Consider the following 18,080-nt stretch of genomic DNA (forward strand, 5'->3'; position numbering starts at 1 on the left):
CATTCCCAAATCCAGCCGGAGTCATGTTTCGCCGACAGGTCTGTGAGGAGAAGAAAGAGGAGACAGCCGCTCATGGATCCCTTTACCGTTTATACTAGTGTTGAGCCAGAATCCCACTCTCTCTCACTCACACACACACAGTCTACTAAGTCAGGATCCCACTCAAGGCCGCGATACATAATACAGATCAATCAAGGGGAAAAAGCGCTTTGCTGCGGAGAGGGAACGTCTGATTTCCACCGCTAATGCAATGTGGCCTCGCCCTCATTTACATAGACAGCAGCTTTAAGAGGGAGATGCGTTCGGACGGTTCTGGCTGGGTTAATGTCAGTTACATCAAGGGACTATTAGAAAACTGAACACATAAAATATATTTTTAATCACTTTTGCTAATTGTAAATTCATCTGTGGAAGTTTGACTTCTAGCTAAAGAGTCTGATCTCTGATTGGCTGGACAACCTGTCCGTCAGACACTACTTCAGTGGGTCAGAACAGAGTGTGTGTGGTTTTAAACATGGTTCGCTGCACAACAGGTTTAGTTTCACACAAAAAAGGATTTTTACTCACTCTCTTCAGTATGTGTGTGTGTTCACTAAAGATGAGGGCTTAAAATGACCTTCTGTCCACAGCTGCTAATGGCAAATAAACTGAGAAAATTTATCAAGCACATATATTTTTAACTGACAATGAAACTACATTTTGCAGTATTATTTCTTTTTAATTAAAAGTATATAATTATTAGTTAGCAATAGTATTAGTACATATACACTACTGTTTGGGGCTGGTACGTTTTTTTTTTTAATCAAATACAGCAAAAACATTAATATTATGAAATATGATTACAATTAGAATCCCTGTTTACTATTTTTATATGCTTAAAAATGTAATTGATTCCTGTGGTTGGCAAAGCTGAATTTTTAGAAGTAATAACTCCAGTCTTCAGTGTCACATGATCCTTCAGAAATCATTCTAATATGCTGATTTGCTGCTCAAGAAACATTTCTCATTCAAATCAATGTTGAAAACATCTATGCTGCCTAATATTTTTGTGGAAACTGTGCTTTTTTTTTCTCAGGATCTTTGTTGAATAAAAAGTTTAAAAGAACAGCATTTATTTGAAACATTATAAATACCCTTACTGTCATTTTTAATCAATTTAATGCATCCTTGCAGAATAAAAGTATACATTTCTTTAAAAAAAAAAAATAATAATAATAATTACTGATTACTTTTGAACCACAGTGTACATGTCTTCATCTGTCTGTAAAACTATGCCCATCTCAAACGTTTGAACGTTTACATTACACCGTTCAAACCATCATTGTTACAGTGTCAATTTGAATAAAATAATATGTGATATTTAAATCACATATGTAGACAGAAACAGACAAAAAGGTAAAGTTTTCAAAATAAATATATATAATAAATAAAACTTTCCTTAAATCGTTAAACTATAGTTGAGGTGGACACTGAGGCATCAAAAAACACTAAACAGGTGAGAGATTTCCACTTTCGTGCAGCAGGGGGTGCTATAGAACACGCCAATACAGTCTTCTAAACCCACTAGTGTACAGCTGTATCTACCACACCACACCATCTACCTAAAGAAAGTCTTTATTAAACACACAGACAAAATCAGGTGCAAGACCTGACGGTAAGCTGTCTGGCTGTCTGAATGCTGAGCTCCTCTTGAGCAAAAAAAAAAAAAAAAAAAAAAAAAAAAAAAAACACAGAATCTGTTCTTTATATTAGTGCCACAATCTGCTGATCGCCTAAATCCCCTGCAGTCATTTCCATGTCCGCTCATGCACGCATTAAAGTGAGCTTGAGTGTGCGTGCATGTGTCTGAGGCTACACAGAAAGAAAAGAGTTTGTTTTCTTCCACGGGGAGAGATGCATTCTAGAGCCGCACTTGGTGACAGATCCTGTCAGCATACTCCTGCTTAGTGCATCTGAGTGTGTCTGTGTGTGTTACACAGACACATAGACATGAAATGTTAGGGTTTGTAGTGCAAATACCTTTTTACTTAGTCTGTTAATATTATGATATGACAAGCAATTTCCTCTAAAACAGTGAATCCCAACTAGTGGTGTGTGTAGGTGTATTTAAGTAGGTTTTGGAAAGAATGTCATTTGTATGATGCATGGTGTTGCTGCCTATTTAGCATGTTTCAATTCAGTAACCTATAATGGTCTACTTCATTTTTAGCCCAGCCTAAGTAGCAAGTAGCTAGAACAGAACCTATGAGTTAGAAGTAACACACTTCAGGGTTATTACAGCAAAATCAATAGAACTCTAGTGGTGCATAACAGAAAAAAGGTTGGGAAACACTGCTCTAAAATGTCCTGGTGTATCCTACCATCACTTTATATCTGTACTGGCCATTCATAACGCTGTAAGATATTCAAAAAGATGTTCTAGTGAGCTGCTGTAACCCTGAGCAGAGTGAGGCAGTGGGGCTGCTGGCCGCATGCAGTTAGACGGTGCTTTGACTGCGACTCTAATTAGAGCTGGAGGAGAACGCTGACACTTAATGAGGGGTGTAGGAGACATATGCTCACACACTCGCGCACACACATATAGAGCGCAAGAGAATGAGGGAGAATGCAAGTGTATGGAAATTAGCGCAAGAGAGGACACACACAGCGTTCAGCGTGGAGAACAAAGTCTTTGAGAAGGAAGTCAGAAGCTGGTGAAATGATTTTCTTCAGTGTTTTGCATAAAAACACAAATGTGATGGGGAAAAAAAAGTGGCTCACACCTCTAGCATGAAGAGATGCGATTCTTTATTTAGCTATATTCTTGGTACAAAAACAAAGAGCAAGCAGAGAGCAGGCAATGGAAAAACCTGGAGACTTTTAACAGAACTCATTTAATACCTTGGAGTCATTGAGCTGGGCCAACCCCGTGCAGGCGTTCGCCAACAGGAAATCGCCACTCAGAACGGCCATCTTGTTCCCAAACTGCATGTTTTTGAGGGGGCCATCAGAGTTCATCCACTCCTTCAGATTAACAATCCCACGATGCACCAGGAAGGCTGTGTGAATCAAAGACAAAGAGACAGAAGGAAATATTGTGATTCTGAGAGGGTATTACATCTATAAACAGTACCAGATGCAACAGCACACTTTATCCGGAAAGGGAGTGATTTTAGCCCAAACGTTCTTCTGCAGAACAAATAAACCAGAGAGAGTGTCAAGTGTCCTGGTGACAATAATGCACTTCACAAAATACCAACTGCCACTGATTATCAGACAAGCCCAATTATCACAATGGCATCACACAGCGTTATAATCAAATGTTGATTTGCCGGGTTCAGGACCATAATCAGCTTGGACCATTGAGGTCTCAGCGATAACCACCTTCCAGACACAAGAGAGAGACGTTAGCATTGATGACCACTTACCCCTCCTTCAGAGTGAGAGATGTGGAAAGAAAAGAGGATGAGAGGATGAGGAAAAAGCATATTTGATGAAGGGATTCTCTTCAGTTTGGCAATGTGAGAGAATCGCTATAGCCGTTTCTGCTCACATGCTTGGGTAATTACAAAGCACTGCAATAGTTCTTGTTGTCATTAAATGCTGTTCTTTAATGGACCATCTCCTGGGCTCAATCATCCCTATCATGCAGAGCTCCCTTGTCCACGTAGCCACTGATCCCGGGCAGTTTGACTTTAGCTGACACTGGCATGTTGGCTGAGTAAATACAGATCTGAGATGTTGATGTGGCTTCTAATGGATGAGGATTACTGGAAAAACTCAAACATACTTTAAAAGAAGTGTTATTGTATGTATCTATCATCTCAGGTCTCAGGGATCTACTTGTTGTTTGTTATCTTGATAAATACGAAATGCAAGTTTTTTGCAAGCCTAAGCAATCCTGAAAGGATTTCTCAATGAATATCCTGTTTCACTCAGAAATGCAACTGATTATGGAAGTATAATGTGTAGGGAATAGCATTTTATTTTGACTATACATGCAGGTCAAAAGTTGTCTTCTACAAAAGATCTATGATCTCAGAGCCTGAAAAAGGGCTACAGGGCTACGTTCACACGTGACACAGGTCTGTTCTTTAAAGATATTGTGAACAGCACAAATCATATTAAATGTGACATTTTTAATTCAAATTAAAAGAGGCCTGGATTTAAAAATAAAGAATTAAAAAATACAGTTTGATCTGACCTAAAATGATTTAGATGTGACATTTGTCATTTAAAATGTAAAAATAAACTAGATTAAAAAAAAAAAGTAAAAAGAATAAAAATTAAAACTAAAAATAATAAAAACAAAAAATACAACATGAACAGCACAAAATGCATAAAATATGACTAAGTCAGTTCTGTAAAATAATGTAAAAAGTTACAAATGCAAAAATGAAATGTAATTAAAAAGATATTTAAAAAAAACAGTGTGAACAGTCTGATATAATGTTTTATCATTCATAATCATTCACCATCATTGGCATGCTTCATTTCCATTAGTGTGGAAGACAATGAGACCACAGAATGCCAATAATACAATTCCGGCCCCTTTCCGCCTCCTTGCCTTTGTTCTCAACTGATGTGTAATTTCACGGCAGCCTCCACAGAACATCACGTTCATAATGATTGCCTCCATTTATTTAATTCAGATTTATTTAATTCAGATCTTAATGCCACATTTAAAAGTTCATGTCAGTCCCTTAAAAAAAAGGACAACATTCAGCTGCAATGTGAGTTGCTGATTTGACCACTGATTAGTAATACTGATGATATTTGAAACTAATGTTTTTGAATGTATAGTTTTCTGTACTGAAATGATTTTTATAGTCTTTGTCTCCTTCATCCTTGAACTGGCTGCAGTTTGCAGACAGACGGAGTTGAATCGAAATCTAATTTCCCCCAAAATCTACAGCTACAGTATGCTGTCTAAGGTTTTTTTTTTTGAAGTCAGTGGGAGGGGCAGCACAGGGAGTATAAATAGCCTCAGAACACTGTTGCATAGCAACCGATGCCATGGCACAGAGGGGTTCCACCCCCTGACACGCCCCCTTTCTCTGTCTGATCCATTTTCTCTGCCAATTTAACCCTGAAGCGCAGTGGAGTGTGTGCCTGCAAGCTCACAGCAGATCACCTTAGAGGTCAAGATGCCAGTTGACCAAAACATCACTAAACCTGTCACCCAGTATCTCAGCCAGAAGATGTTTTAATTAAAGATCAGAGATGGTTTTGCTTCTAAACTACTTATGATGCGAGTTCAACTCTTAACACAAGACACACACAAAACACCACAGAAACCACCTATATAACTGCCAGCACTAAATAAGACGGTTTCTGTTTAGTCTGCTCTATTCAGCATATGGTATATCATGTACTGTATATTAAAAGTGAATATATACCTTGGTAAGATTTGTGTGTGTGTGTGTGTGTGTGTGTGTGTGTGTGTGTGTGTGTGTGTGTGTGTGTGTGTGTGTGTGTGTGTGTGTGTGTGTGTGTGTGTGTGTGTGTGTGTGTGTGTGTGTGTGTGTGTGTTTGAAAGAATTCTCTTACACTCACTAAGGCTACATTTATTTGATCAAAAACACAGAAGGAAAAATATTATGAAATATTATTATAAAAACCTATTTTCTATTTAAATATATTTTCAAATGTAATTTATTTGAATTTATTTGAAGTATAATTTTTGTAACTCTATAAGTGTCTTTACTGTCACTTTTGATCAATTTAATGCATCCTTGCTGAATAAAAGAACTAATATCTAATATCTAACCCAAACGGTAGTATAAGATTTCATTTTCAGTAAAACATTTGCATTCTGTAATGTTCATAACAAAAAATAAATAAATAAACAATGTCAAGTTGCAAAATATCTGAATTTTGCAAAAACAATTTGTCAAGAAAGCAGCAATGCCATCTCTTTCAGGGAAATCGGTGCAAAAAATTCATGACTTCTCTGAAGCAAATCTTGTAATTTATTCATTTTTCTATCATAGTTTATGTGCATGTCTTCTTACAGAATTAAACAATGTAACCATCTTAACTGAGTGTATAGATTTTTCACAAACTTTTTAGAAATTTCATTTACATGTTGGTCTTTCCACCCAGGGAAACCTTAAAATGTCCTTTAAAATTTTTCACCCTTTCAAATGTGACCAGCTTCCACCAGCATGCCATAATGTCTAATAATCTAAAACAAGGACTTTAGGAGATAACCAAGCAAACTTTTAGTGACTACAATGCTTTTTTTCAGCTTTCGGAGTCTGCTGAATGTCACACTCGAGTATCATACATCCCTTAAAAGACTGTCGCGCAATCATTCAAACAGACATCTCTCTCAACAAGATGCACTCATGCATGTATGCGATCACACACCCCCCCCAAACCATGAGCATTTCTGTCAAAGTCAATACACACACTAACCATCCACCTCACATGCACACATAACCACACAACACAGTGTGTGCGAGAGAGAAAGTGACTCGAAGGGACATTTTACAAATGCTGCATGTCAAGGAGGAGGAGAGCAGCACAGCAATTCATCCATCACCACCATCAAACACACCTCTAACCAGGAACGAAAGAGCAAAAAGGTGTCATCAGAGGAGGAAGGGAAGGGGGAAAGTTGAAAGGAAAGAGGGACGACTGACAAAGAAAGAGAAAAATATAGACAGAGAGGAAGAAAAAAGCTCTATATGTTAAAAGGAGGCAACTAGGCTACCACAGATATGTTTATTCTTTACTTACCCTCATGTTGTTTTAAACCATATGTCTTTTTTTCTGCTGAACACAAAAGGAGACATTTTGAAAAAAAAAATCTGGTCTAAAACACAATAATAATATCATAAAAGCGGTCCAGACAATGTGTGCATCATATTTAAATTCCCCTCCAGAAGACCGTTAACGGGATCACTGAGTTAAACAGTTCAGTCCAACTGTAATAATTCACTGTGAATCAGATCAACTGATTCAACTGATTCACAAAAAAAAAAAAAGATTCAAAAGAATGTCTGATTCGTGAATGAATCTTCACTACTTCTCTTTTCTCTCCTAAAATCTAATTATCAGCAAACTGAACAGTTCGATCCAAATGTAAATGAATCACTCAGAATCATTCATTGTAAATCAGACCAACTGATTCATGGAAAAGATCCGTTTCAGAAAAACGTCTGATTAATTCAGAAATATGTCTGACATCATTCTCTTCTATCTTAAATTTGGGTCTATTTGTCACACAAGACAAGCATACAACTTTAGAAAATTGTGAATATAGCGCATCATATTAAAAAGAAAAGCCAGGATATTTTTAATTAATACACTTTTTGTGTTCCACAGAAGAATGAAGTCATACAGGAGTAATTAATGAGATATTTGGGTAAACTATCCCTTTAAATGTGTGTAATTGTTTGTGTGTGTGTATGTGTGTTTCACCATCACTCAACTCACCCTTTTTAACACACACACACACACACACACACACACACACACACATATTGGGTCAGCCTTGAGTCTTACAAGTCTCAGGGCAACTACATCACCATCTTGTTTCCATGACACCCACCTTCCAGCTGTGGAACTATGAGGTCACTTCCTCTTTAGAGGGAAATGTGGGGTTATAGAAGCAAGAAAATGAGGGGAAAAAACAGAGGAGTGTAGCGATGAGTGCTGGTCCCTCCTCTCACTTGCTTTGACACTCTCTTTCCCCACTCGGCGAGAGAGAAAGAGTTCATTCAGACAACTTACGCGCGCACACACACATACACACACACACACACACACACACACTCACTGCCAAGTACAACAGCCGCTTCTGGTAACTCCCTGGCACTGCAGCCAAAGAACTTACACACACACACCAGCCTGTTTAGTGCAAGAGTCGCTCTGAAGCGCAGCAGTGGAAGTGGTTGCACAAGAGTGTGTGTGCTGCATGTGTCAATTTCTTGTGCTTAACTGGACATAATTTACCCTACACACTTTCATATCCTGTTACCGATGATCTGTCTATTACACACACACATGCAACACAGTTACCATTGATCTTGTTTTCCAATAAACCTTGTTCTCTCCGAATTCAATGCTACATTTTAAAAACAAATGTCATGCTCTTTTTTCACTTTCACTTATGGAAAGAGAAAACGGCTACATTTCTAATTGGCCTCAGGTGAAATGGGAACCTCATCGTCTCCGAAATACAATCTTCAGCGGCCTGTAGCTTTCAAGGTGTCCAAATGAAAAACTTCTGTAAACTTGATGCCCGGATACCGGCCAAAAATATGTTGTTTCTTTTTTCTTTTTATTAATCTTTCTCCACCTCTCCCACCTACGAACACACACAAACAAGCACTTACTGTATATGCTGACACTGAATACTTTTGGGAAGTTGACATCTCCTGCGGTGTGATATGCTATACTCCTAAAACTGACATGCTATACTATATCTAAAACTGCTGATGGCGGTCTGTAAAATAAAATAATTGGGGTATGATATCAAACCGGCTATATTAAAATACAGCTACAACTTACACATTGCGGCTTGAAGATCCTTCATCAGGGTGTGGATGTCAGCAGGCAAACTTTATTTAAAGAGTTGAAGACAACTTTAATAAACAGTGTTCACTGTAATATAATACCTCACAAGTGTATTAGATTTGTGTCATAGACTACAAAGACTTCTCCACAGAGCAGCAGAGAAGGTAACTACATTTTTTGATTGCTTAAACAACATTTTGCCAATTCTTTTGTAATTACCATGACTTTCTATAACCAGATCAGACCAGTCCTCTAAAGCCTGAAAGAGTTTACTGAATCTTATATTTTTAAAAAGTTTGCATATGTGTTTTATGTTTTATATCATATTTGAGACATCAGGATTTTGTGCTCCATATATTATGATATACTGAGAATGTGGAGCTGATACTCAAAGAGGAAAAAAAAACTCTCAAACTGAGCAAAAATATGCATTACATATGGTGTAGATGTGTTATTTATATGGCTAAAAAGTAAGATGAAAGTCTCAAGATTTCACAGCAAAGACACTTTTACTACATGGACATATTTAGAATCAAAGGCCCTTTACTTACTAAACAAGCATTAATTATTAATGGTTGCAAATGATGATCTAGTCTATGGACATGTTATGTACAGTATAAACTAGCAATGTCCATAGATAGCACAAACAGTCCTTCCCCTCTCCATATTCTTTTCTCTTGCAGTCTTTCAAACATCTTTCTGTCTGGTCTCCCTCCCTCTCTCACTTTTACTAAGCCTTTGTGTGGTAGCAATCATTTCTCACTAATGGCCAAAGCTACAAGCTGTAAGAGCCCCATTAACCTTAGAAAGAGAAAGAAACAAACAAAAAAAACAATAAAAAAAAAAAAAAAAACAGTAAAAAAAAAAAAAATAAATAAATAAAAAAGAGAGAAAGAAAGGTATGTTTACCTGGGGTAGATGCCGCTGACCATACTGTCACAAATCAGGTCACTGTTACTGGGACATGGACCGGCTGCTTTTGACATTAGCATGATGATGAGACCTCGCATTTGTAGATTATTCCGGCTGTTGTACAGAAATCCTCTACAAAAAAAAAATAAAGAAAAAAAAAAGTTTACATATCACTTACCAAACATTTTTCTAATTAGCTGAATTACATTGAAAATCATTTCTTTTCTTTTTTAAAAAAAAAAAAATCAGTGTTACACTAATATTTAGAAATATTTCTAAAATGGTAATTTTGTTCTCAGAAAAACTTTTATCATCAATGTTGAAAACAGCTGCAATGCTTAATTCTTTTTGGAAACCTTGATGCATTATTTTTTTCAGGATTCTTTTATGAATATGAATATTTATGATGAATATTTAATGCATCCTGGCTGAATAATAAGTATTAATTTCTATAAAAATAATTAATGCATTTGATCCAAGGCAACAGCATCAACTGCACACTTTTTTACTGAGTCATATGTGAGATCCACTAATGAGTCAGACTAACTATTGGTCAGTACTCTGTGCTGACGGCCATGACTCCCCATCAAACCCTTCAGAATGAGAAATAATGGTGATATGAAGAGAAGAAATGTGATTCATCAGCTAATTAAAGAACCATAATGATCAAAAGCAGCTAGAGATTGTAGAGTTTCTCCAGGATCTGCTTCAAAGCAGTGTTCTGCTCACTGCTGATAGGACACATTGAATTATAAGATAACACTTGCACTTAATGCATAAAAGAACAGACACTATAAAAAGTAACTATTTTTATTTGTATGTTGTTTTATTAATTAAGGCCATATAAACATCTACAACTTCAAGAAGTTCAAGAAAACTTCAGTTTTCTTCTAGAAGGTCAACGTGGGTCTGGATCTGAACCTCTTGAACGATAAATAATAGACATAAAATAGACTTAAAATAAATAGACTTGCATTGAAGAAGGAACCCAAGATTTATCTAAGGACCAGAGTATATTCACAAAGTGTTTGGAATTGACAAAAGCATTTACTAGCAGATGTGGCTCTCAAAATATCCTGTTCCTACAACAGCAGCCAGGGACAGCTTGAATGCTGTCTGTGTTAATGAGTCAATAAAGTGTATCCCTATTTCTATTCTCATCGTAGCCATTAATACCACCTGTATCCATAGTGGCAGTGATAAAATACATTTTGACAGAATTTGGTTAATCCGTCACTTCAGTTAACATATGAAAAGTGTGAACAGAATCATTACCCGGATTGACAGCTGTATTATGCTGTTATCTAAATGCAGCTACAGAGGGTTACATGGACTGCTGAGAAACTACCCAGAACACGCAAGCACTTGCAAAAACTTTAGCATTATAGTAGTGACTTTTGCACATGCAAGAACCACAAACCAATTACTTATTTCTTCACAAAATGTAAAAAATCTAGTTCAATAAGAGGTCATTCACACAGAACACATTTGAAAATTAAATTAAAAAATTCAAGGTCTATAGATGTTTTTTTTTTTAGCTGAACTTTTAACTTGAATGTTGTTGTTTTTTTAAATGCCACGTCATGCACAAGACGAGAACGCAACAGTCAAAGATGCCCATCTAGAGCATGTTTACATAGAAAAACAACAAAGCAGTGCAGTGGAATACAAAAATATGGTCTGTTTGAACAGCCTCTAAAACCAAAATTTGACTAATACTGTCATATGGCAACTTTATGAAAATAAAAGTTTCTGGTATAGAATATAATAGTGTTTAAATAAAAATGCACAGTGTCATATTAATGAGCCAGCATGTTGTTCCAATACAGTCTCGCCCTCTTCTCACCTCCCATCTCTCCAACTGTCTCTCTCTCTCTCGCAAGAGGAGGAAACAGACACACAAAGACACTTGCGGGCTTGTTAATCACCAGAGTAGCAAAAATGACCAGAGATTCTTAATCAGCAATCCTATTATATTTCAATAAACATAATATAAAAAATAAAAAAATAAATCAATAATTAATCAAATTCCTAATTAATAATCAAAATATATATCAAATTTCAAAATAAACAAAATAAAAAAACACTGCAATCCTATTATATTTCAAACTAAATTAAATTAAAATAAAATTTATAGCAAAAATATGGAACTCTGTTGGAGATATACATTTTACAACAAGGTGCGATATCAAAAGCAGTGACCTTGAAACTAACCTTTTTAAAATTACTATCAAAAAGAACACAGTAAGGGGCCATTCACACAGAGCATGTTTTACTTTTAAAAATGCAAGACATGTCAGCAGAAAAAAAAATATTGTACAAGACGCTGCAAAATATGTAAGATGCAAGCATAATCACTTCCATCTAACGCATGTTTACATAGAAAACAATGGAAAAGCAACACAGTGAAATGCAATGTTCTGTGTGAATGGCTCCCTAAGGAATGATTTACATCAAACAAATTTTTGTGTTTAAAAACACAAGATGCTGGCCAGTGGAATAAAAGAAAAAAAAAAGTTGCTTTTTTTTGTTTACTTTAGCACCACATTGGGGTTAAGACGTAGCCTAATGGTTAGAGAGTTTGACTCCTAACCCTAAGGTTGTGGGTTGGAGTCTCGGGCCAGCAATACCACAACTCATCATCCCTTGAACAAGGCACCGAACCCCCAACTGCTCCCCAGGTGCCGCAGCATAATTGGCTGCCCACTGCTTCGTGTGTGTGTTCACGGTGTGTGTGTGTTCACTGCTGTGTGTGTGCACTTTGGATGGGTTAAATGCAGAGCACGAATTCTGGGTATGGGTCACCATTCTTGGTTGTATGTCACACTCACACTTTTTAGAGCATGCGCAATAAAAAAGATGCAATATACACAAGCGCAACGATTAAACACATTTGTCTAGTGAATGGAAAAACGATGCAGTGGAATACAAAAATGTGTTCTTTGTGAATGCCCCATATAGTTCCATAATAACCTACTGTTCAGTCAGTGAACTACTCATCTGAGTAAGGAAGTGAACTGTCTGAGTGTCAGAGTCATTAAAATGCACCAATTGAAAATTCCATTGGCAAATTGGACCTTGTGCTGTATGTTTGTTTTTGTGTGCACTTAGTGAGGACGAAGTAAAAGAAAGTTTAAATCCAGACTGATATTAATCTGATGTTATGTGCAGTTCATGTGGATGTGCATATCACAAGCGTTCCAGGGATACAATCATCTCTGGTTGCTGGGCAATGAGGCACAATGCAGTTCCTGTGACGACAGGGGCTGTAATCCCGTCTCCAGGCAAAGAGTCACTTGTCATGAATCACAACTGCAGTAATCGAGATGAGATGACACCCAGACACGCCCACTACCAAACAGCCCAGCAAGAGAGAGAGAGAGAGAGAGAGAGAGAGAGGTGGGCAAGACATATCATGATGACAGAATAAAAGCATAAAGGAGAGACTGGAGACATTTAAGGAACAAACGAGGAATATATCAGAGAGAGAGAGCTGGAAATACATAAAAGTGGCTGATAACAGGACAATCAATGAGTGTGGTTACATAGATTATCTTACATAGAATATGCTTAATAATAACCCAATACTGTGTAGGTCCTATAAATGCCTTAAACTCTATTCTTATCAGGTAAAGGTCCTAAATGGTTTAAGTGAAACCTGATCAGCACACCCCTATTACTCAGATTTCAGTCTTCTGGTGGCCAGTATTATTTATATACTACTACAGTATTTATTAAGTAGTATTTTTTGCTTGCTTGCTTGTGTACACTGAGTATATTATATACAGTATATATACATATACATATATATATATATATATATATATATATACATACACATATATATCACAGAAGGAATAAAACTCATGACGTTACAGTAACGTCTTGAATGATAAAACATGAGGACAATAAACACACAACTGAGACAATATATGGTGTATCTCTGTTTTTCAAAGCGATCAATGGTATTTTTATAATAGTTAAGTGTATTTATAATCCATTGCTAATCAACATGCACGTTGTAAGTGGGGGGCACTTCACAGGCACACAAACAGTCAATTCGGAGAGAAATAAAACACAAGCAAATTATTTAAATGCACAACCCAAAAAAAACATTTAATTGAATATACAGTTGTGCACATAAGTTTACACAGAATATGCAAAATGTTCATAATTTTAACAAAATAAGAGGGATTATGAAAATTGCATTTTATTTTTTATTTAGTACCATCTTGAATAAGCTATTTATTTTATTTATTTATAAGCTATATATAAGATTCTCCTCTCCACCAGCACATATGGCTTCAGCTGGCATTTTAAAAACATACTGACACAAAGGTTAGACTAGAGCGGTCTGAAATAATCTGGTCAAATCCACCATCAGAAACACACACCATCACTCAGTCAAACAGAAACAACATCTCTAAACATGCACACAAACACACACACATCATTAAATCACAAACACACTCTACTGCAAAGGGAGGAGCAGGGAGTCATTAAAACAAGACAAGTGGTGATAAGATTGGAAAGAGGGAATGAAAGAGTGATGGAATGTTACAGACCAGCCGCAAAGTGTTTATGACCCTCACAAACAAGGAGTGCGCAGTGAAGTACACTTAATATGTGTGAAACATTCAAAGTGGCTGTTCACACACAACATTTTTTTTTGGTTAGCCAATGAAAACATGCACTTTTGCATGCATTTTTTTTTTTTTTTTTAACATTGGATACAGTGGATAAATGCCTGTGCATAAATGTCAATGGACCAATCAGATGAATCTGGGGTCGGGATGAGCATCTCACATATTTATAAGCATATGTACACGTTTATAGACAAGCAGATTGAGTACTGATATTCGCAATAGTGTGTAGGCGATAATAAACATGTCTTTTTTAAAACAGCGAATGATGTCATTGGGAAAATGTGACGTTACATCACTGAACTCTGTTCGACTGGAATATTATGTGTGTATGCATCTGGGTCGTCACTTTACATGTGGACTGGGACAAAATTTTTATGACTGGCCCCAATAAGTACCAAAGGACAGGGGTTTTCAAAGTGAGGATAAGTAGAAAAATTTTGGAGGAAAAAAAAGAGTAAATAAATAAACAAATAAAATTTTATGAAAAAAATAAAAAGCATATTAAAACAAATTAAAATAAGTAAATAAATAAAAAATACCTAACAGTACAGTACTTTAATGAATAGGGGAAAATAATTAGAAACTATATTATTTCTAAATATTTTAGACATATTCATATAATATAATAATTACGTAATAATGTATATAATTATATAATATACATTTATAATTTATAATAATAAAATTTTCACAGTGTAGACCAAGTTTGCAAACAGTGATGAAATTTTTTGTGGGCGGAGTATATCTGGTGGCAAAAAATTACAGTTTTAAAGTAGCAGTCTATGGAAGCCATGGAATAAAAGAATAAAAAAGGTCATTTTGATTTTGCATTTCAAATTTCTGACTTTTTTCTCGCAATTCTGAGATTATATTTCACAATACTGATAAGAAAAATCAACTTGTCATTCTCTCTTTTCCCTCGGCTCAGAATCATGAGTTTATATCCCACACTTCTGGCTTTTTCCCCCCTCAGAATTGACAAAATTGCAATTGTTGAGTTAAATTGAGTTATAAGGTCCAAACTAGGAGATATAAACTTGCATTTGCGAGAAAAAAAAAAGTCAGAATTGTGAGATAAAATAGGTAAATGTTATAGGTTTAAATGGTATTTCATGCTGTAACTGCAGGGCTAATACAATATGTCCCCTATGAATTGCATATGTGAATATTATGTAGACCTATTGTTTAAATCAAATATATGCTTTAAAAGTAGGGTAATCATAGTAGGTTTCATCCATAGTCTGTCCGTTTAAACGTCTACGTTTAACTTCAAATGGCGTCTTTGACAACAGTATTCTATAAAAAAATTTTTATTTGCATTCCGATTCTGACATCCAAAGGCACAACAATAATTTTTTTCTCTTATTCCATGGATTTTACCTGTTTCGCTCCACTTGTTCCCAGTGTTTTTCTGCCACAACTATGCGTACACAGCTTGGCATGTGATGTAACTGAGACATCTACTCCAAATTGGTCTATTAAGTTGGGTCTTTATAAAATAAACTATATAGATGCCTTTTAAATTTAGGATGGGGGTCCCTCACATGAGAATGATCATACTTAGGGGCCGTGACATATTAAAGATTTAAAACCCCTGTCATAAAGGACCTCAGTGAGACCGTCACAGGGCTTTTGTATGAGCGTGGACCTGTGAAGGTCTTCCCCTGACGTGTCACAGACAACTCCACAAGCTCTTACCGCAACCCAAACTGCTCTGAACTTCGCTGAGGTCTGTGTTTTTTTTTAAGAATGAACAGAAAGGCGAAGAGGAACGTGAGCTGGCACTGCACGACTCGCCAGCCTGCAATTGTGTGTATAAATATCTTTGGCTCATCTTAGGAGACGGCTGAATCTGCACTGAAGCTGAGGAGAGAAGACAGGGTCCCCTCCCAAATGGACTGTCATATCAGATTTAGGTGTATAGGTTATTACACCCTTGGACTACTGCTTCCAGCACTGTCGTCTGGATGGGCTGGATTGGGTTCCCGAACTCTCTCTCTCCCTCTAAAACCAAATGCACACACACACACAAACACTCAGTCTTTATTTCCTCTTAAAACCTTCTGTATGTCATTCAGTTGGACACCAGTCAGGTGGAAAAAAGTTTAAGGCTTAGTTCACCCAGAAATCAAAATTCCACCATTACACCCTCATGACGTCACGACCTGTATGACCTTATTTTTTCTGTGGAACATAAAAAAGATGTTTATGTGTTTTTGTCCATATAATGGAAGCCAGCGGTCAACAAAACTGTTTGGTTACCAACTTCAAAATTTCTTATTTTGTGTTCCACAGAAGAAATTAAGTCATACAGGTATAATATAAGTGTGAGTAAATTACAGAATTTTAATTTTTTTGACACAGCATGCTCAGTTTAACAAGGGATTTTCTTGTTTTTATTTGGAAAAACCCATTTTGTGTTTGTAGATAAACTATTAGTCAGAATAAAATTACAATTACATCCCTTGATTTCTGATTGTTAATAAAAACTGATCAGAATGTGACTTGACTCAGCCAATTTATTCCACAAAAACAAATAAAATAAACACCATAGACAAAATATGCTAAATTCACTCACTTCACACAAATCAAACAAAAAAAAAAAAAACACAGACATATACTAAAAAAAAAAAAAAAAAAAAAAGTATCACAGTATCACAGAGTTGGCTGTCTGTCTCAAAGTTGCACAAAATCAGACTGGAACTGCAAATGGCAGCCACTGGGGGGAGACAGCTTTAATTTGGCTTCTTGAAAGTGACTTTTAAGTACTCTGATTCCAGGGTCAATCTCCTTGGAGTAACCTAGGGGTTAAGTGCTGTACTCAAGTGAATTCAATAACTCTCCCATATCTAAATCACCTCTAACCAGAACTGAGCCTGTGACTTTGTTCACCTGTAGACCTAGGAGAGTATAAAAGTCCCATTTATTAACCCCTGCAAGCTCAATGAACATGCTTTAACTGGGCTATCCTGAAAAATACAATTTGTACAAGAACTGTCATTTAAATTTAATTCTTTCCCTATTCATTAACTTATTTAAATAAAAAAAGAAGGCGCATGGGGGTGTCACCAAGCTGTTCTGACTTGCAGTAAAGACACTTTTGCTTCATTAAAACAGCTTTACACGTAGAACTATAATGAGAGATTACAAAAAAAACATCAACCACCCTTTTGATTTATAGAAATGACTTGACTTGTATTGCTTCTCAATTAACAAACTGAACAGGTCGGTACTGCAGATTACCCAGAGGTTCCTGCAGGGTGTAAACACTAATGAAGCCTATAAAATCTTTTAATTTTCCTCTGAGACCGCTTATGTTAATGACCTGCACCTTTAACCACTATATATAGGTGTTTGTCAATATTAAACATGAATCGTGAATATTAATCAGTTTATGTTAGAACTAACTGGCTGAAGTGCAGATGATAGTATATTGGCTTTAGTTGGGAATTTAGTAAAGCAATGCTATTATGCTGAAGGCTAGGTTTCATTAACATTAATTGGGGTCACATGCTAGACCATTCTAAGGAGGTTACCAAGCAACATCAGCGTGACATCAATATTCATGAACTAACTCTTATCCATATAAAGTGTTCGTAAATTGGCCCCATGAATGCTAGATGTACATGTTGGTTATGGGAAGTCCAATTTATTTCCTTGAACTGGTTCATTCGAACAAAAAAAAATATTTTATGTCATTACATGGTCGCTGACACTGGCGTGGCGTATTTACATGCTCTAAAAACTTTCCAGTTAAGTTAATCATACTTTTTTTGTGTCCCATTTCTGTTCATTGCAGTTTTTTGTTATGTCCATTTACAGTAAAGCACATTAAAATGAATATCTTACCTGAAAAGGTTTCATTTGCATGTTAATAAAACTGACAAAGACTCAATCCAAAATACAGATTAAAAGTTTTTTTGTTGTTGTTGTTGTTTGAAAGAAGTCTCTAGCTCACCAAGGCTGCATTTATTTGGTTAAAATGGTTAAAAATACAATTAAATAGTAGCATTGTCA

General features: G+C 36.1%; 1 protein-coding gene across 1 annotated transcript in view; it reads right to left on the reverse strand.

Annotated features, from left to right (window-relative positions):
- Positions 1-18,080, reverse strand: part of LOC109101105 (all trans-polyprenyl-diphosphate synthase PDSS2-like) — a 28,088-nt gene that overhangs the window by 9,009 nt on the left and 999 nt on the right. The window contains exons 2-3 of the mRNA XM_042769177.1: positions 9,415-9,549; positions 2,881-3,082 (exon numbers count right to left, since the gene is read on the reverse strand). Coding sequence (XP_042625111.1) covers positions 2,881-3,082; positions 9,415-9,549 — 337 coding nt within the window. The remainder of the gene's footprint in view (positions 1-2,880; positions 3,083-9,414; positions 9,550-18,080) is intronic.

The sequence above is a fragment of the Cyprinus carpio genome, chromosome A13 (genome assembly GCF_018340385.1).
Source record: "Cyprinus carpio isolate SPL01 chromosome A13, ASM1834038v1, whole genome shotgun sequence".
Lineage (NCBI taxonomy): Eukaryota > Metazoa > Chordata > Actinopteri > Cypriniformes > Cyprinidae > Cyprinus > Cyprinus carpio.